At 45.6% G+C, this 20,526-nt stretch overlaps 1 protein-coding gene across 1 annotated transcript; it reads left to right on the plus strand.

Moving 5' to 3' along the window:
* The first annotated feature begins 1,686 nt into the window (after positions 1-1,686).
* Positions 1,687-19,214, plus strand: BAG3 (BAG cochaperone 3). The gene is made up of 4 exons (XM_084290103.1): positions 1,687-1,957; positions 12,232-12,588; positions 14,648-15,028; positions 17,869-19,214. Exons 1-4 carry the CDS (start codon positions 1,784-1,786, stop codon positions 18,640-18,642), a joined length of 1,686 nt encoding a protein of 561 aa, XP_084146229.1. The 5' UTR covers positions 1,687-1,783; the 3' UTR covers positions 18,643-19,214.
* Positions 19,215-20,526: the final 1,312 nt, after the last annotated feature.

Consider the following 20,526-nt stretch of genomic DNA (forward strand, 5'->3'; position numbering starts at 1 on the left):
TGAGACTGGTTCCCCAGCATATGCAAAGCAGGTATGCACCTGGAGACGTCAGGAGTGCTGCGCTTGCACCTATATGAAGAAGACAGCGGTCTCTGCAGAAAATAGGAAATGCTTCTTGATTGTTGTCCCTTCTGAAAAGGAATATATTATACATCCTCAGCTTGAAGTCTCATCTGAAATTAGCCAGAGACTACATAAATTTGCATATCTTAAAAAGAAATTTTCCTGAACCCAAGATTTCTTGCTGAGTAGTACTCCTTACATGAACATCTCCATAAATTATTCTGCCCTGAAATACACCACCTACCTGGGAGTCCTCGCAGCTTTAGCTTTAAAGCTAAAGCCTTTTTAGTTAAAACCTACCTGTCACGGACAAGAATTTAATTAACATACTCCTTAGCATTTTCCTTTTATTTTCACCTACTTGCTGACCTTTCTTATTAACTCTGCTAAGTGTATGGTTAGCAATCAACTGCAGCAAAACAAAGAAACCCATTGACTTCTTTATTTACACAATCAGATACAAATCCCATCTGTATCACTTCCTCGGCTTACGCGAGCCATTCTCCTGCAAGACCTTTTAACATCTGTGTCCCCCACGCCGGAATCAGCTGCTGCTGTTGGCTTGGCGAGGACTCCCAAACACCACAGAGAACATATGGTGAGAGCGCGCCTCTTTCTGTTACGAGACAGTGAAATTTCTCTGCAGATTTTTACAGATCGGAAGCGGGGCAGATCTCTGATAGGAGGTGTTTTGAGATAAATGCTGACACTGGTGAGGCTGAGCGGAGATCTTACAGCACTGAGGGAGCAGGACAGGTAGCAGGCATGTCGAGGGCTTGGCACCACGCTGCCAGACTGGCTGCAAGGTGTGCATACAGGATATGGGTAAGTCAGTAATGATGATGGCAATGCTGGCATCTGAAAGTGAAGACTGAAAACCACGATCTGTTTACGATACTTCTGAGTCAAAGGCACGCAGCAGTGATGGAAAAAGCAGTCCCTGATGGCAAACTGTGTGGATCCAGGGGAGTGTACGGGATGAAGGGCTGGGGGAATGATGGCGCAGGGTTGAGCAAGGGCTGGGTCTGGCGGCGTGATAACAACACTCAGGGTCAGGGCACGCGGCAGTATCAGCGTCGAGGCGTATCAATGGATCTGTGGTCCTGCCCCAAGCAGGATGAGGTCCTGCCTGCCCCAGGGGCGTGCGGGCGGCATTTTCCAAAGCAAAAGATACTTTGAGCATCTATCTCAGAGGAATGCGTGCCTGCGATTCCTTGAAGCTTTGCAGCAGGCGATGCCGGTGTGTGAGGGACACGGCGCTCACCCCGCGCCCTGCTCCAAGCAACCTCCAAGAGGCACCTGCCTCAGCCCCTGTGCTGCAGGCCGCCACTTGCGAGGACAACCAAGCAGCCAAGCCTGAAAAGCAACACCTATGCGCTCCCTGACCCGCAGCAGCCCTTATTTCTCCCACTTCTCACCCAAAACCCCCGCCCAGCGCCCACAGGGGGCTGCCCCTCACTGCTGGGACACCCCCAGCCGGCAGCAGCGCGCCGCGCTGGAGGCCACCAGAAGTTTCCAGCCGGGCAGCTCGGCCGCCTCCCTCCCTCCTTCTCCTCCTCCTCTTCGCCTCCGTCCCCTCCCCTTTCCCCTCCTCCGCCGGCCGGCGGCGATTTCCAGACACTTCCAGCCCCGTTCCCCCGCCCGCCCCCCGCCCCGCGGCGGATAAAGCGGCGGGGCCGCCGCTCCCCGCCCGGCACTCGGCGCATGGCCCCGCCGCACCATGAGCGCCGCCGCCGCTCACTCCCCGCTGCTCCAAAGCGAGGGCGGCTCCGAGCCGCTGCCCCCCGGCTGGGAGATCAAGGTGGACCCCCAGACCGGCTGGCCTTTCTTCGTGGACCACAACAGCCGCACCACCACCTGGAACGACCCCCGCCGCCGGGGGGAGGCGGCCAAGGTAGGGCGGGGGTCGCAGGGGCAGGGGAAGGGGTCGGGGTCGGGCTGGGGGGGGGTCCCCGCAGGGCGCTGCGCTGAGGGCAGGCGCTGCCTCTCGGCTCCGGCGCACTGCAGGGCCTTTTTTGTGCATTAAATCACCCCAGACCTCGGCCCTGTAGGGTTTGTTGAAAGTTGGTCAAGTCCCAGCGTTTGTTGTGTGTTTATTTGTTTTTAATTATTTTTTTTTTTTTGGCTGTGACGGAGAGCGTTTGAGAGCAGCCTGAGCTGGGCTTGTCAAGATCTTCATTCTTTTTTTTTTTTTTTTTTTTCTTTTTTCCCTTTTTCCTTTTGGCTATAAGCTGTCCCAGTCACTCCGCTCTCTGGTTCAGTTTTGTCAGCCAGTGTGCTCGGGGAAAATCCCATCCGAGTCCAAATATGTCCATGGCTGAGGGGAGCGGGGCTGGGATCCACCGGGGCCCTCAGGCGCAGCTTTTTCCAGCCAAACTCCGACTTTTCGGAAGTGAAGAGCCGCCTGCCCTGCGCTAGCGCCTTCCTAAGGCGATGACTAGACAGAAAGTGCTGGAAACTTGAGCCGCGGGAGAAGTTGCCAGCCTGGTGGAAAACCAATTCCCGTGGGCTTCTCTCGCGTTTCTCCGCCGGCGACGTTGCTTTCGCCCGAGCTGGCAGCCTGGCCGCAGCTCCTGCCACCACACAGCGCGGGTTGTGGTGACACACAGCAGCCCAGCACCCTTTGGCCGTCCTCACCACCTAAAATGTCGCCTGTCACCGCTGTCAGGACGAGGCCCTGCTGTGCCCAGGAGCCGGCTGCTGCCTGGATGTGGTGTGTGGAGCCCGAGGAGCTGGCAGCGAAGGGCTTTGATCATCGTGACACGGCTCGTGGCTGGGCTAATACCAACAGCAGCCCTTGCTTTGGTGTTTTGGGCAAGCTTGAGGCTGCTTGGTGTGGGGGGAAGAGTGCTGCCTGGGCTGCCATGTTAAAAATAAGCCTCCCCCCCACATCGTATTGTGTGTCAGACATCTCACGGGCAGCCTTCGGAAGACACCCGGTAACTTCAAAACGTGTCTTCAACATGATTATTACAACTTGATTTTTTTCCCCCCTGTAGCCATGTATAAAACACGAGGATCAAAGCAGTAAAGAAATAAAAGAACGTAATATTTGTTAAAACACTAATTGCCCGTTTTATGAGCGCAGGCTTAAAAGAAATGAAGGGGCTGTGGTTTTCCAGCATCCTGCAGCGAGAATGCAGCCAGGTAACTTGGTGCAGCTGCATTCACGAGGTGCTCTTTGGAATTGAGGAAGTGAGTCGGAATGGGCGAAATACATCCCTTATCCCATTTTCATCTGAATTATGAACTCCATAGTTCTAGTAATAATGCAGAAATCTTAGAAAAACTTAACTTGATGATGTGAGTAGTGAGACTGGTGTAAAGAAAAGTGCTTTAACTCCTTTTTGGAGCTGCTGTCTTACTGGTGTAACGAAGTACCTACTAACACTGGCTGTTAGCGCCATAAAAATAATAAATAGCATGTTTTTTACAACCTTAAAGCATTCTTGAGCAGAAAAGCATGCTATTTACTCAAAGGCTTTTGTTATGGAAATGCCACTTGAAACTAGCCCATTTAGGAGAAAAGTCACTTCTAAGCTGCGTTTAATAATTGTACGAAAACAGGATTTGAAGTGCTCTAATGGATCAGTGCTCTGTTTGAGTGGGTGCCTGAAAGAAAACAAATTTTCAGCCCTATCTGATGTAAAATCTGTGGTAATGAAAAGTGCCTCCTCTCCTGCCAACTTGCAAGTGTTATTACAGAGAAAGTTGCACCTGCTTTTGAACTGGTTTTGTGGCATACACTTTTTTTTTCCAAACAGCAAAATCTGTTATTGCTCGCTATAAGCAGGGATTGGTATGCTTTGGGACTGTTCAGAGGGAGGGAAATGCTTCCAGAGGTGGTAACAGAAAATTGTTGCAACTTCTGGTGATAGAAGTAGTGGGTAATGGTGATGTGGCAAGGCTGTTTGTTACAGCCTAGAGTTAAGTGTCTGCTTGAATTAATGAATGGCCTCTGAACTCTTCAGTTCCTCTCAGTACCAGTTTATTTCATGAGTAGGGATACTAAGCAAAAGAATCTCACAATCAGACCCAAAGGAAGTATTTCTCTTCCTAAATTTTCTTAGCTAAATGGTGCCAAAGAAGACGGATTAACCAGTGACTCTGAATTTCACATCCAGTAGTGGTTTTTAAAAGCATTTGATTCTTTTTTTAACCTGGATAAGGATAAAATTACAGATGCAGACATGAAGTATTAGTAGCTTTTTCAGTTTCCTATTTCTTAGTCTACCTTAAATGAGAATTTAAGGGGTTTAAGAGTAATCAGAGAATTGCAAAAGCTGACTTGATGTGTCAGACCATGTTTTTTCAAGGATGATGATGCAGAGACAAACTGGTGCATCGCTTTCATTAGTGAAACAAGTGTGGTCTTGATCCCCTTTATGATGGTCCTTAAACCTTTACAAGCTGTTTCTCCTTACTCTCTCTGCTGAATAGTCATCCCCTTTTTAAGGAGACCTAGGTACAGAAATGAGTTATCGCCCTGCAGGTGAGCAATGAATGGAGCACAGGTCTAAGCTAACTGAGCTTTTTTTAGCTGAGTGATCCAGCTGAGGCAGCATTAATGACAGTGCCATCTTTAACTAATCATTGATCCTGGTCTCCTTTACGTACTCTCAGGTTTGACGTGTGTAACTATGCTGACTGCAGTAACTGTACCAGATATATAATCGGGTAAAACAAGAAATGGCTCTCAAAATTTTAACCCTTGACAGAACCTTTTTAAATGGAGCTGGATTTTAGCTTTACATCTAAGTACGTAGCTTCCATATATTGAGATTCAGGTGGCGTTCTTTCATTTTTCTTGTTCAGTTTGGCCTCGTATTTACCCACACAAAGGTTGTGTGTCCTTTTTGTGCGGATTTATCCCAGCCATTTGCATGAATCACTGCAGTGTCAGGCTGGGCTGGGGAGGCCTTACTGAGAAACAACAGCAAATCTCTTACCGTACTCCCGTGGGAAATAGGCCATGACTTTGCAGATGACTGCAAAACATTTACTACCCAAACCTCTTGGTAGACTAATGATTTTCTTTCCAGTGTGTAATTAATTAATAGCAAGTCATCTTAAAGGTATGATCAATATCACGAAGTGTGTGCATATGCATATTTCTTTTACTAGCAGTGCCACTGTTTCTCCTATAATTTCTTTGTGAGGATTATTGATTTTCGTATGTTTGTCTCTTTTTTTTCCTGTGCTAACTTATGCTGACCTCCAGCAGCATACTTTCCTTGAGGCTGTCTCATGTTAAATTGTTTACTTGGTGTTCCCCGAAGTGTTGATCGAAGGAGACTGTTTAAAGAGGAAAACATAGCAGGGCTTGTATAAATATGTATCAATGCCCCTTCCGTATGATGTTCCCACATGCAGTAAACCCAATGGGAAATGCTGCGACTAAAAATAGACCAAAGGAATTGACTGTGCCGAGCTGCACTGAAGGCACTGATGGTGATCGATAGCTCACTAATGCCGTAGGTTTGAGCCTGGCTGGCTGGAAGAGCTTTTATGTCTGGGAACGGTTATAAAAGTGGTATATTTATTGGCTGCAAGTGGCTGTATGGGCCTAAACAAAGCAGGGGAAAGGCATCTTAATCTATTACTGATGGGTGCTGTAGTGTTCGTGGAACAGCTCCCTACCGCGAAGTTCCTGTCCTCGCCCTTGCTGTTAATTCATGACTGTTGCATCTCTTTTCTCTCTGCTTCCCCAAATAAGTCTTAAGTCACTCAATTCCCATCTCTTTAGCAGCGCACTTATTTTGAGTGCTGACTTCTCATGTTCAAGTTGACTAAAAAATTCCTGGTAGACCAAATTAGAAATTGCATTGAAATTTCAGTAGAGCTTCTCTGAACCTCTGCATCTTTTGCAGTGGTTCACATTAGGGGAAGGGAACATCCGAAAAGTAACATTTTAACTCTGTTTTACCCGTAGTGTCTTTTTATTTATTTATATAATATTACTTATGCAGATAGGCATTCTGTTACAGTCAAGTTTACAGTTCACTCATTCCTTAATAAATTAGTTACCAGGTTAGAAATGTATATATAAAATGTACAATATTGAGAACTTGGATAATTATCAGCAGGAGACTTCTGGAGGGTTGTGTGCTGGCTTTGTCCAAGCTCCCTGAAGCTGCTTTCTGTAGCTATTTTAAACCTGGCTTGATAGAACATGGTAAACAGGGAAATAACTTACGGAGATAACAATTAAATAAAAATGAGGGGTGGGTTAGATCAGAAATAAGGACAAAGAACTGAAATTAAACTAGAATAACATGGCAGTGTTTGGGCTACCATGCAAGAGGAAAAGTAGGAAAGACTTTAATTCTTGGTTCTGCTCAGGTCCCAGCACGGCGTGCCTTTTATCTAAAGGAGAGAGGAAGAATGCTTGTGCCAGTGTTCTTAGCTAGGATTCATTATTTTTACCACCTATAACGTCTACGCAGGCATGACTTTTCCATAACCACATGGCAAAAATAGAATTGTTCGCACTTGAACCGTGATAAGGCAGATAACAATCCAATATGCTCTGGGGTATACAGACAGGATCACTCTCTAGGTAAGCGCTGTCTCCACCTCTTTCTGCGGCAGATAAGCCTCTCCTTGTGCCAAGCTAAATAGAAATCCTTAACAGAAGAAACGGCTTGTTCACAAATTACACCAAATTACAGATGAAAAATGCATCTTCATGTACTTTGCAGAAGCTGTTTTAAACCTTTTTATCTCCTTTGTTTTAGAAGCAGGAAAATGAGACGCGGGGTGGTGAAGCAACTTGCTGACGTCACCCAGTAGGTCAGGTAGCACAAAAACATATTTTTATGGCTGATAGCAAAGCCTTATTTGATAAATAGGGTGCAGCCTACTTATCAAAAAGCAAGTGCTTTTATAGCGTTGGAAAATTGCTGCTCAATGAAGTGAAGCCTGAAAACTGCTGTGTGCCATGTGACATCCAGATGAAAATGCAGGCCCTTGCTATAACCTATGAAACTCCTGACTCTTCAGTTAACTAATTCTTTTTTTATGGGGCACTGTTTTGCTGCTTCTTGAGGCTTCTACTTCCTTCTGTGTTCCAAACTCTGGCTGACAGCAGGAAAGCGATAGCTTGGCCACCTGCTCCTTAGGTAAGCAGGCAGCGAGCAGAAATTGGGAAACAGGCAACGTCATGCTCGTGGGCCTGGATGAGGACCTGCCTGTTAGGCTTTCAGAGGGCTTTCCCTCAAACCTGTGCGTGGAAGCTGTCGGGATGGGTGATACCAGCTGTCTGAGAGCTCCTTGCAGCACTCTCGGGACATGTTGAGGTTGGCCCCTGTGCATGGGCCAGCTTCCACTTGCAGGCATGAAGGTAAAACATCTTCCTGCCACGCCACGATGGCATTGTAGCCTGAGGAGGAGTCATCTTTGTGATCAAAAAAGAGCAGTTGCAGCTCCTGAAACAAGATAGATCTCACTCAAAGATAGCCAACAGGTTTGCTCCAGTAAGGCTGTCGGCTCCGAAAGGCTTGGGTTTAGATTTCTCCTTCGATTTTTACTAGTAATTGTTTGTTTCTAATGACACCATTGTGTCCCATCAGTTAGAGCATGCATTAATGTAATACCTGTATAATACAGCACGATAATTACAAGAGAGAACAAAAGGCCTATTTGCCTACGCAGGTGTATGTTGTGAAATAAAAGGCAGCATTCAGCAAATAAAACATCAAAAGCAGCTCAGTGTATAAATAAGTTGTATGATGTGACTGACACGAAGGTCTACTGAGACAGCTCATGAGGCTAAGCTTATTCATGGTTGCCTTCAGTCATTAGCTAATGATATCTTGCTCAAATGCCTGTGTGCTCAGTGTGTTTATTTGAGCACAAATTGTGAGTAAAAGAATGAGAATGCAAAAGCCTTCGGTGCCTGAAACAGCAGCGGGAAGTTACGGGTCAGTGCCGAGAGCAAATCGCTCTCCACTGTGCCACGTGGGTAATTCCCCAAGAAGTACTAATGAGAGAAAACTTGGTTGTTATATTTCAGTCACTTCAGTTGCCCTTGTTGTGTTCTGAACGAACATGATGGCACTACTCCCAGCTTTTGGAAAATACAGGATCTGGGCTTAAAATCACAGGGCATGTGCTGTCAAGTCAGAATTTGTCAGGTGCTGGCATTTTCTCAGTCATTGGAGAAAATGGGGTACTTTTATCTGCTTGATACTCTTTAAAGCAGCAGCTTAAAAGTTCAGAACCATACAGAAGTCAGGAGACCAGCTTGCTTACAGAAAGACACTTTATCACTTGGTAATATTCGTAAAACTCATGTTCTTTTGCTGGATAATATTTACAAAACAAGTATAACTTAAATATTTGTACTGTTGCTCTGCAACAGGTATGGTGATGCTATGTGTATGTATGCTTTGGAAAATTGGCTTTACTGTACTGCAGATGATATCTGTACAGTTTAAGGAAAATGCTACTGTGTGATGGTAGCAAAATCACTTAATTTCTTTCTGCAGAACATTCTGGTGCAAGAGGAATTAAAAATGTATTTTACCAGCAGTTTCAAAAGAGAGACTCCAAGCTTGATACGACCTTTCAAGTAACCTGGTTTGTGTGCAGAATATCGACGAGCTTCCTGACGTTGGCATGGCCACCTGGATGACTTCATGGTGGTTTGCTAACATAAGCAGAGAGGGACGCTGCAGGTTTCTGTGACTCTGTAATAAGACTTGGTCAGTCCTTGGAGCACGCTGGGCATTAGGTCACTGTCCGTGCAGATGGGCAGTACAGCTGTGCAGGGAGCTTGGTGGCAAGGCTATCTCTCCTGTGCTTTTCCCCGGTGGCACAGTGTCAGAGCTCGCTTAATCTGTGAGCAAGTTTGAGGATTTTTTAGCTTCACTCCTGGCTGTGCCCTTCCCATGGGAAGCCAAGTGTAGGATGTGGGGGTATGAAGCGTTTTTTCCAGTTGCACAACTCGTGCTGGCCGCACCTCCCCGTGCTGTGGTGATGACCTCAGGACAGAACCGCCTGTCCCCTTCCCACGAGGTAGGATTGCTCTGGAGCCTCCCGAGCTCATCTTCTCCATGCCTTGGCCCACACGCAGCAGCTCCTGCAACGGCGCAGTGCAGCTGAGTTCCTGGGGCTCTCTGAGCCACCTGAGGCGTAGGCTGGGGCTGGTGAAAACTTCTGGGCTTCTTGGGGGTGTTCTTGGCATTTCTGTGCTTCCTCCTTTCTCTGGGGATTCTATCTGTTAAATAGGATGAGAGTTTGTGATCACTGCCTGGAGTCCTGTAGGGTTCTGCTGGTTATGGGACCTTCCTCAATACTCTGTTGCTTATAATTACTCCATTTCATTACTCCTCCTTTCCTTGGGTGAGGGAAAGAGGAATTATTTTTAATGCAGTAACAGGACTTGAGTTCCTGCTGGTTGTATTTAACCAAGAAAGAAGGATGGTGGACAAAGATTTCTAAAGCAAAAAATAAAGAAATTTCAATTGGTGATATCTTCTATGGTGATCTGCATTCAGTGTGAGCTCCTGGGCTGCTTCAGATAATGTGCTTGTGAACTTAACAAGCAAAAGCCATCTTTTTGAGAGGGCGAGTAGAAACCAAAAATGGAAGTTTTGGCTCTCTGAGCTGGCTGTGCAGTGAAATTTGGGAACTGAAGCGTTCAGAGGGGATCCACAAACACCTTGTCCCCAGCGCTGCAAGGAGTCCTCCAGGGCCTGGTCCCGCTCCCTCACGCTGTGCCCAGACACACCCGAGTTTCTCCTGAGCTCTTCCCCAACCTGTTTGTCCGGGTTGGAAACTGGCTCTCCTGCACAAAACAACTTTCCTCCTTATTTTTTGAGGGGCTGGAAGCATATGTGGGCATATCAGGAGCTGTGTGCCCGTCATTAAGAGTGAGCCCGGCCCTCTTGGAGCCCCCTCAGCCGCCTGCGCCAAGGCCTTGTCAGCCCCATCCCCGTGTCCCAGCGCTGTTCCCCGTGCAGGGCGTTTCACCAGTTCTGTGTGCTCCTGTATGTGTGAAACCAGGCGGAGAAAGGGAGCAGGAAAGGAGGAGGAATGTGGAGAATGTGGTGATACGAACTGGCTAACATCAGCAGCCCTGTGTGGAGTTAGGCGTTAATTACGTGCTGAGGAGAACAGCGTGGAGCGGGGAGAGGGGTGGTGAGGAGAGCGCCTTTCCCCTGTCTGATCTGCCTGCCGCAGAGCTACGGTGCTGGGAGAGAGGGCAAAGCTCTGTTTGTTCCTGAATTATGGACTGCTCCCATCTTACTATTGATACGTGACAGAAAACCCCTCAGAAACAGGGTGGGAAAAGCCTGGAACCAGCTCAAAGCTGACTTTCCACAGGAGCATAGGCTGCTGTAAGAATAAATGAGGAATTACAAGGGTATAGTTTACACTGTGGTTCTTAAAGGGGGGCCAGTGAAACCTGCCAAAAAATTTGCTTCAGACATAAACTGAAGAGTTTCAAAAAGCAGTCCAACCTGATTTTTCTTCAGTTTAGGGCTGCTTGCTTTTACTTCACCTGCTTTGAAGCTGCAGAGGCAGATCTGTCAGGCTGCTGAAATGGTTCACAGCAAGGGCAGCCTGAAGGGGCTGGAAATGGAGATAAGGGGGGCCAGGCTCCTAGGAGGAGCCTCGTGGAGGCTGGCGCAGCGATACACTGAGAGTGCTGAAGCCTTGACGGGGATTTATGGCTTAGCACAGCTCCAGAAGCCTGAAGGGCTCGTCTCCAAACGGAGCAGCTCAAAACGCCGCAACCCCTTCTCTTGTTAGGGCACGGGCGGGTGTTGCTGTGGGGTCTGGCAGCGCTCGGTGTGAGCACAGCCCCTTTTTATAGCAGCTAGGGGCTTCGCTGGTCAAGCAGAACAGGTTATCGGTTATCAGCCCTCGGGGTCCCGAGGCCCCCGGACCTTTGGCTCTCGGCAGCTTCCCGGCGGAGTGAGCTGAAAATGAGTCATCTGCCGCGGTGCCGCGCTGGGCATGAGCTCATCCCGTGCTGCGGCTGGAAACGCCAACCACCTCGCTTCTCCCGGCGAACTTTCTAGGCCTGCCTCTCCTCTCTGCCTTCTCCAGGGCTTCTCCTTTGCTTGTGGAGGGGTTTGAATCAGCCAAAGGGAGTGCTCGTGGCTTTAAACTTCTGCCTTTCTGTACTTGTTATCTTTATTATTTACCTAAGTCAATAAAATAGCATTTATTCTGTGTTTTCACTGCTTACAGAATTCGTCAGAAATCCTTTTTAAAGAGACACTGTAAAAGAGAAGAAAGTCAAAATCCTACTGTTAAAGTAGTTCTTAATGAATCAGTACACTAATGTGTACAGAAGCTGCATAAACGAAATATTTTTGCTGTTCAAACACCTCTTTAAAAATAGGGTTCCTAACACTTGCACCATATGTCCCCTTATTAAATTCTCCTCTTACTGAATAATGACATTACCCTCTGAATGACAGAGGTGCTTGTTACATGATCTGACTTAGAGATACATCTGGAACTTGGCCCTAGCGGGGCCTCAAAATAGAATGACCGGTGCAGGAAGAACTTACTAGAGGACTTGTGAGGGATCTTGGTACAAACCACTTCCACCCTTGCCAGGGCTTTGACATTGTCCAGTGAGCGCACTTGGGCAACGCAGGGGCTTATTTTATGTTGCTTTGCAGCATTTTCCTCCTTATTTTGCTGTACAGCCTTCCCTTCTTCTTTACTAAGTACTGTAGTGGATCCTCTCTTAGCTGCAAGTGAATGTAGTCTTCTGAATGACGCCATACCAACAGATATTGCTCTTCTGATAAGATTAGGCTTCCTTGGAAGCTTCTTTCTTGTCTTACCTGTAGCACTGGGTGAGAGCTGCTATAAGGAAACAGCTCTGGTGTCCTACAAGCACCTATGTAAATGAGCGAGGCACCACTGAGGCAGCCGGGCTGGTGGCTGTAAGCAGGTAAGGCAGGCTGAAGGAGAAACCTGCTGTAAGGTGGCAGGGCTTCTAAAACCTGAGCTGGTGCTGCCAGGAGTGGGGGAGAACAAACCCATCGTTGTGCAGGCTGCTCAGCTCCCTCATACCTGCAGAAAGTGCTGGGATGGGTCCGAGAGCGATCGAACTTGTCATGCCGAGCTGTGCTGCTTTGTCTTACGTGATGTATCGAGTTGAGCTAGCAGTGAATGCTCTGTGATGTTTTTAACTTCTAGGATGGCCAGTCATCGGCAAACGGTCCGTCTCGCGATAGTCCCAAGCAGCTGCCGGCGCGAGAAGGCAATGTGGTGTACCCCAAGCTCCGGGCTGGCTACATCCCCATCCCAGTCATCCACGAGGGCATCGACGGCAGGCAGCAGCACCCCTGCTTCTACACTCAGCAGCCTGGCGCCCAGCGATTCAAGACAGAGGCTGTGCCCACCGCGGCGCAGGCGCAGACACCGCTAAGGGGGGCCTACGCCGGCCCCGAGTCCCCTCCGAGGGGACCGGCCGAGGCTTCTCAGGCAGATAAACAATGTGGACAGACAACGGCAGCTGCAGCAGCCCAAGCTCCGGCCACACACGGACCTGAGGTAACTTGTCAGTACTGCTAGGGTGTGTTTGCAGAGGTCTTTGCAGCATGTATGACCTGAATGTCACACGGGTAGTTTATCCCTCAGAAAGCCAAACCTGCCACAGGATTACATTTTCCCAATACTTCCCGGGTATTAAAATGCAGGAGTACACAGTCATTTCGGCATAAGGATTCAACATTTTTCTGGCATCGCCAGCTTTTGTTCTCAAGTGATTTCTGCAGAAACGAGTGTATGTAAATGGCCTCTGAAAAAAGAGCCTCCGAGTGGTGCAGGTCCTCCTGCAGCAGATGAGGATTGTTTTACAGCTTGTAGCGGGTACCCTGCACTGGGAACACAGGCAGGTCTCTTGTGTTCTGCACAGCGAGGAGCTGTGAGGTGAGCTAAGACACAAATACAAGTGGACAGTTAACTAGCAGTTGAGGCCATTTCAGAAATTGCCCTGTTCTGCTTTCCAGCTTTATTGAGTGTGTAGATGTACTTACATACAGCTTTAAAAGTGAATGGTGAAATATTTCTGTCCTTCAGTTGTATGTTAAAATGCTTTCAAACCACAAACTCCTTTAAAAAGAGAGTCACCCTGCTTGCTTTGCATTTCAGAAGGTAGGATTTCGGTTGGCCTGTTCTCTAATTAGCAGAATCGGGATTCATGTAACATACTGAAATATTCGCTTCACTTCTATTCAAAGTAAGAGGAGCAGAAAGTTCAGCCTTTATCAATCTGAAAACATCAATTTGGCATGTCAGCAGTGGCAGCTTTTCCTCTAAAACCTGTTTTGAGTCTGAACAACATAATTAAAATTCTCTTAGCAGCTTTCCCAGCAGTCTCCACTATTGATGCCTTGCCCATGCAGTACCAGGACAAGAGGCTCAGTTTTTCCTTCTCTCAACACCGTACAGCTGGGACTGTGCTTTGTGTTACATGCAGAATTACTTCAGGAACAACCTGTCTGCTGTGCCTTGTGTGCTCAGACAACTGCTGAGGAGCAGAGAACTCGCTGTTACAAACTTAGGTGGCACGGGCACTAACTGAGCAGAGCCTGTGACCTTGCTTTTAAATCCCACGTCGACAAGGCTGCCAGTAGTGCCAGTGATCTGTACAACAATAAAAAGCAGCATTTATTTATTTAAGGTTCCTGCTTTGTAGGCAGCTGCGCAGTTCACCAGCACCAAAAGAGGTCTCGTTCCCCATCCTCTCCTGCCTTGCCTGCCCTTCTCTTGCTTCCAGCTGCGTTGTTCTGTGCTCTCCTCTGTGCCACTTCCAGTCTTACCTGGCCTTTCACTGAGCCGTGTAACAAACATGTCAGGAAATCTTTTTTTTCCTCATTCTTCATGACTTAAAGTGGTCAGAGAATAGTCTGATAGATGCTGGAGCTGGTGCGAAGTAGGTGATGGACTTGCATAGCAGGAGGGAGAGAGCTGTGAGCAAATGAACTGCCTTTCCCCAAATTCTGTAGACCCATAACCTGAAACACGCTAGCAGAGGAATTCTGCAGCATTACAAGTGCTCGCTCCTGCTAGCAGCAGGTCTAAGCTAGCGCAGCTATCACCCCTGGTGCCAAGGGGGCTAGCATGGTGGAAGGTCTTGGGGAGCATTAGCCACATGTGCATTGCCAAAGCCTGCTACCAAAGCACATGCTTAAAAAATAAATCTGTTAGCGTGATCAGGATCAGAAGTGTAAACTTTGTGCGCCTCTATTAGTGGTTTGTTTTTGTCTGCAGCATATAATTTGTTTGCTTAACTTCAGTTTGCCTCAAATTTAACAGGTTTAGACAGGAACAGCCATGTAAAAGCAGCAAACATTCTGACTGAGCATCCACTCCCTGCTTATTTGAGGGCTGGGAATGCTGTAGCTCAGGTTTCTACTTGTTATTATGATGCTCTCTCACAACTGTGGTTTGTCTAGCAAGGCAAAGAAAGAGGCCAAGGAAGTGGATCCTTTGCATGCCGGAAACACTAGTTCAGATTTCCACAACCATCTCCTTCTCGCTTCGGAAATGAACAATACTACAAGCCAAAATGGTTAAAACTTAATAATGGATTTTGTTTTTGTGGCAGCCTCAGTCTCCTGGAGCTCCTGATTCTCCAACGGTTTCCTCTCAGTCGTCTGGCAGATCCAACGCAGGAAGCCATCAGCTTCCTCGTGGTTATATTTCAATTCCTGTGATCCACGAAAATATCCAAAGGCAACCATCGCAAGTCTACCATCAGGCCCAGAAGACACACTACCCTGCCCAGCAGAGCGAATACCAAGCCCACCAGCCAGTGTTTCACAAAATTCAACCAGATGACAGGGAGCCTAAGCCAACACGAGCGCAGTCTCCCTTCAGAGTGTCTCAGAGAGGCTCATCAAGCCGTGAAAGCTCACCTGCCAGAGTTACCACCCAGATACAGTCCCCAGCTCCCATCAGAGTACAGACAGTTGTAGACAGACCCCAGGTATGTAGAGTGGGGAAGGTTCTTACCTGCCACTTACCTTGGTTAGCCATACTGGGCTGGAACTGAAAAATGGGCTCGTGCCAACAGGTACATGGTGGCACAGAAAGCATTCTCTGTTTCTTAAACACACAGATTCTGAGATAATGTTGGCAGCAAGCTGCCTTTCAACCTATCAGGATTCTGAAGTCTGCTCACTAAAATATGTTAAGCAAATCACTTCTAACACAGTTTGTTTTTCTTCTCGTCAGAGTATGATTTGGTGTAATTATTCTGAGGTCATTGATACCTCATGATGTTTGTGAAAGCAAATCAGGTCCATGAGATTTGTGGCAGCTATGTAAATACACCTCATTAATGTCTCAGAACCACTGAGGAGAGCATCAGATACACAGAGTAATTTCCTTATGGAGAAAGAGGATCATCAAAATCTAGCCTTGAAGCTTTTTATTCTTCCTACATGAGGCATCCTCTTGCTCATAGATAAATATCCTGGAACAATTTTCTAACTTCCTCAGAGCAGAGAAGTCCTACCTTTGTAATGACTCTTTAAAAAATGTAGGACTAGGCTCGTACTTGATTGCTCTGTGTGTATGCTACACTGGCATTTCAAAATCTCAAACAAACCTTCGCCTGTCTAATGAGCTAATAAATTTCACAGTAAGTATGACTGCCCTTCCTCTTCCCTAGTTCTGCCACTAAGTGCCAATATCTGGCATCCTGTATTGCATGTAATAACACTTGGGGCTCTCAATTCAGAGATTTTAAAAACGGATGTTTTGACTTTAAAAGTGCTACTTGTTTTATTTTGTTGAGACTGATGTTACAGGACTCCTGTAGGCTGTTCAGCTTTACCCAAATATATACCAGCAGTACTTCATACTCAAAACAAACAAACAAAAAAATCGGACTGTTTGAGGCAGAAACTACACACCTCTCCTATTTCAGGAATATTCTATTTATAAATAGTCTCCATAACACCAAGGAAGGACTAAATGTTGATTCAAATAGTAAATACAGATAACTTCCTGAGAAGGATGAGTTGTAACTCTCCTTTTCTGGAATAATGCTTGATGCCAGTTCTCAAGAGTCAAGAATTCTTCAACACAAAATTACCTTTTACTTGGAATATGACAGCTGAGCGTACAACACGCAACAATCCTTATTTATTCTCTTCAGAGATTTCACATTGAAAATGACAGGAGTGGAATTAGTTTAGGATTTTTGAAAATTGGGTATTAGGACAAAACAACAAACTTCATTAGCAACATATAAATTAAAAATGTTAAGTTTATTTCTAGGATTGAGAATGTTAGCTCCCTAACTGAATTACTTGTTTAGTAGGCAAATAGTAACACTGTCAGTGTGGGCCATTTACTTATCTGGCTTAAACATAAATGTAGATATTTTAGTTCCCCTATCTAAACGCATGAGAGAGATCTACTACCTTTCCAAAAAAAAACACCTTTGTGTGCATGAGTCATGAAGGAGGTGGCAGATCAAGGCAAACACACATCTCATGAATTCCAATTTTCCAATAAGATTTCAAAATTCCTATCAATTTTAAGAGATTTCTAATTTGATGACTGACTTGATACATCAGTAATAATCCCAAGGATTGTCTCTAGTAGCTATGGTGTAATGAGATTTGGACGCAGAAGTTACTTTGTCAATACTCTAAAGATAAAATCAACAAAAAATTAATATCTTAAACGGGAATGGGACGAGAGTAGCCCAAAAGGTGATTAAAACCCAGCAAAGTACTGCTAGCTTTTCAAGAAATACTAGCTCGTAGTTGCTGACACACTAAGGATAAAATGTTGATGCTGAAGTCAGCTGCAGAAATCCTACTGACTTCAGAAAGGCTGTGGCTTTGCTCTAATGTCCTATCTTACAAAACTGCTTGTAGGGATAATTTTAATGAGTTGGTGGGTCAAAATTTAATGTTTTTTTTGTATTAGTACTCGCCGTAATAGCTTAAAAACAGTAACTGTGAACTCTGCTGAAGAGGGCTTTTTGTGCTTTAGAATGCTGAAATACAGCAGCAAACGGAAGAGCAATCATTTGGAGTGTGCTGAAATTGCCTTTCTGGAAGTACTGAAAATGGGTGGTTAAGTAAAATTTGGTTTAAATTCATCACCAGGCATCAGGGAAAGTAACTAAAATTCACTGCTAATTGAGGATAGCAAGAACAGTGTAGAACAAGACTTCTGTTGGGCTCAAAGGCAATGTGGCTCTGTTTAAGTCCCCACAGTGTGGACGGTGCTCTGTGGAGCAGAAGGGGAGGTTCACAGCTTGCTTATACCTGCCACAGCTGAGGGTTGGATGGGCAAAGCTGTCGGTTGTCACAGAAAGAGGAGAAGGGAAACTTTCCTCTCTCTGTTCCTTCTGCTCGTTCCTATTTCCTAGCTTTTTCACTCGCCTTGTTCTTACTCTGCCATTGCGAAGTGAGAGGAGCCAGGACCACCCTAAGAGTTAAGGGAACGGGGAAAAGGAGCTTGGGAGCACCTTTGCCTAATGCTTGGCAACAACCTATAATGAATGCATTTTCCATTTTTAAGTGCTGAGGCTTTTTTTTTTTTTTAAAGCACCTGGTAGCTTCTGTGGGTATTCCAATTTAAAACAGTTAGGCCTGGATTTCAGAAGAAAAGGTACTGATATCTTCTGACAATTGAGGTGTTTTTCTAGGAGATTTCAAAGGAGGTACCCACAGTTAGGAATCTTTCCTAAAAAATAAAATAATTTTTAAAATCTTTGACTTTTTTTGTCAAATTTGTTACTTTTTAAATGGAATAAGGAACATGGTTTATGTTGTTTCAACACAAACTTGTCTTCCTCACTAGGTTTCTCAGCAGCAAGTCCCACCTCAAGAGCCACCAAGACCATCTCCACCACCTGAAATCAAAACAGAAACCAAAGCAGTCCCACCACCCGAACCCGAGGTGCCTTCATCATATATCCCAATTCAGGTCACCCACCAAGAACCAGATTCGAAAGTACCACCCCAGAAGCCTCCCGTTGTGGCAGAGAAAGCTGATAAAAAGGTTCCCTGCCCGGCTAAAGTTGTTCCCCCCCAGGAAAGGCCTGCTCCTGAAGAAACTGCACCACCGAAGACAATGGAAACAGGAGAACCTCAAAAACATCCTGGTGTCTTGAAAGTGGAGGCAATTCTGGAGAAAGTACAAATGCTTGAGCAGGCGGTCGACTCCTTTGAAGGCAAGAAAACTGACAAAAAGTACTTGATGATTGAAGAGTATTTGACCAAAGAGTTGCTAGCCCTAGACTCAGTGGACCCCGAGGGTCGTGCGGATGTGCGCCAGGCCAGGAGAGATGGTGTAAGGAAGGTCCAGAACATTTTGGAAAGACTTGAACAGAAAGCAGAAGATGTCCCAGAACCAGTTCAAATTGATGGACTTCAACCTACCTTGCCAGAGCCTAAACCCCCACAGGAAATCATGGAAATTGAACCTGTGGTAGTCAAGAGCAAGGGAGATACCAGTAATAAAGATGGTAAAGAGCAAACCGAAATGGAAAGGCATCCGCCCGAAACGAAGGAAGAAGTGTTTACCAATCTGGCCACCACGACAAACACACCTAATAATCCAACGGAACCCTAGTCACCTGCTGAAATTAAAAAAAAAAAAAAAAATCTCTCAAGACTTTATAACTTAAAAGTGTGTTTAAGTGAATTTTAAGTTGCATGCATTTCCAGAGCTCTTTTCAACTGGTTTTTAATCAACATAGCAGCTTGGGACACAGTAAACACTTTGTGGGGGAAGGAGGGAGCTAGAAAGAAAGTAATGCATTTATCCTTTATTCTTACACTATGTAAAAGACATGTCTCAAAAATAAACCCTGTAAATTACTCTCTTAGATCAGCTGAGTTGGGGGGGGAGGAGGGGAACAAAAAAAGGAATGACTTCAGGGTTAATGTTGATGCATGTTGGTTAGGGTGTATTCTTCTGCAGGTGATTTTTGTAAAATCAGGGGCCTGCATTGTCAGAATACCACAGAATACCAGTCCTTCTATAAGTGTAGCCACTCTAACAGTAATGTTTTTATTTTTCATGTTCACAGTTGGGCACTTTAATGATGGATAGAAAGTGTGTAAGAAACTGTAGGGATATTTATGTGTGCAGGACTTCAATGCTATATTTTAAGAGGGAAATAAAATACTATAGAAGCCTAATTTAGTCTTGTGATTTTATGAGCTGGAAATGTAAGAGCAGCAATCGGTTTCAAATATTCTTCTAAACATACATATTTCTTCTGGTACACCATTGTAGCTGAAGTCAGACAGCTGCTTTCTCATCAAGACCAAAATCTGCCTTTTTTCCATTCACTTGCTTCCTTTTAATTTCATTGTTATATCACATATGTGGATCGAGGAAAGAATTTGGCTTAGCTTTGGTTTTGTTTGTAATCTCATGTTCCTGAGAATCAGAAGTCAACAGAAATTTGCTGGTGCCTTACAGAAACTTTAGAACATCTTAACTTGTTAGAGAAACTCATTAGCCTTTTAGTAACAGCTACTGCTGCTGAAGTTGCAGCCAAACACGCTTTGTTTTGCAGAGCGCTTTGAACACTGTGTATTAATTTCCAGCTAGAGACACTTCGTATTCATAGCACAATTAAGAAGCAATCCTCTCATTTCACAAACACTTGAAGCATTACGTCGGGGTTGGTCTAAGTGATGAGCAAGATACAGTTAAGCAAGGAATAAAACATACTTCAGGTTACGTCCGTGTAAAATGAAAGCAGCAAACTCAGACCAGTGTGGAGTGGTTGCAAGCGAGAAAGGAGCCTTAACCGAACTCTTTAGAAATTACTCTGGGCTTTTGTTTGTAAAATGAACAAATCTTTTTTCACACGATAGCTCACGTTTACAGCATATGAGGAAAACTTTAGATGTTTAAGGCAATTGATTATTTAGGAAATCATACTCTGAATCATGGGATTAGACTGGAAATCAGGTTTGAACCCATCAGAAATGCTGGTTTTAAGAGGCAGGAGCGGTAATTTAAAATTGTTGCTCTTTATCAGAAGAATATAGAATCAAATTACAATACAATCAGTGTTCTTAAATAACAAACGCACTGTGAGCTGCCTGCTTAGTTGTAGGTAGAAGGTTGATGCTTCTTTTAGTTTCATTTTGATAGTCAACAACACCATGTAAAAATACACAATGTCTTGTAACCGTTTGGCTACCCTAGCTTCTGGAGCAGCATTGTAGGCATTCCAGCAGAAGAGGTGTGAAAGTTCATCCGCCTGCATAATTCTTGTATGAACTCACTTCAGTGACACATTCCTCCAGCAGGATTACATTTCAGCTGAGGACACACGTCTCTGACATCATGTAACAAAAATACTTAAATCAAAGAAAATCAGCTGTAGCTTGTCCCACCGAAGCTCCAAGCAAGGCCTGGGGGAGGCACAGGGCTGCATGAGGCTGCGTCTCCTCCTGGCTTCCCTTAGGAGCCCACTGAGGTAATTCAGATCAA

This window comes from Netta rufina, assembly GCF_964035555.1.
Source record: "Netta rufina genome assembly, chromosome: 7".
NCBI classification, from domain to species: Eukaryota; Metazoa; Chordata; class Aves; order Anseriformes; family Anatidae; genus Netta; species Netta rufina.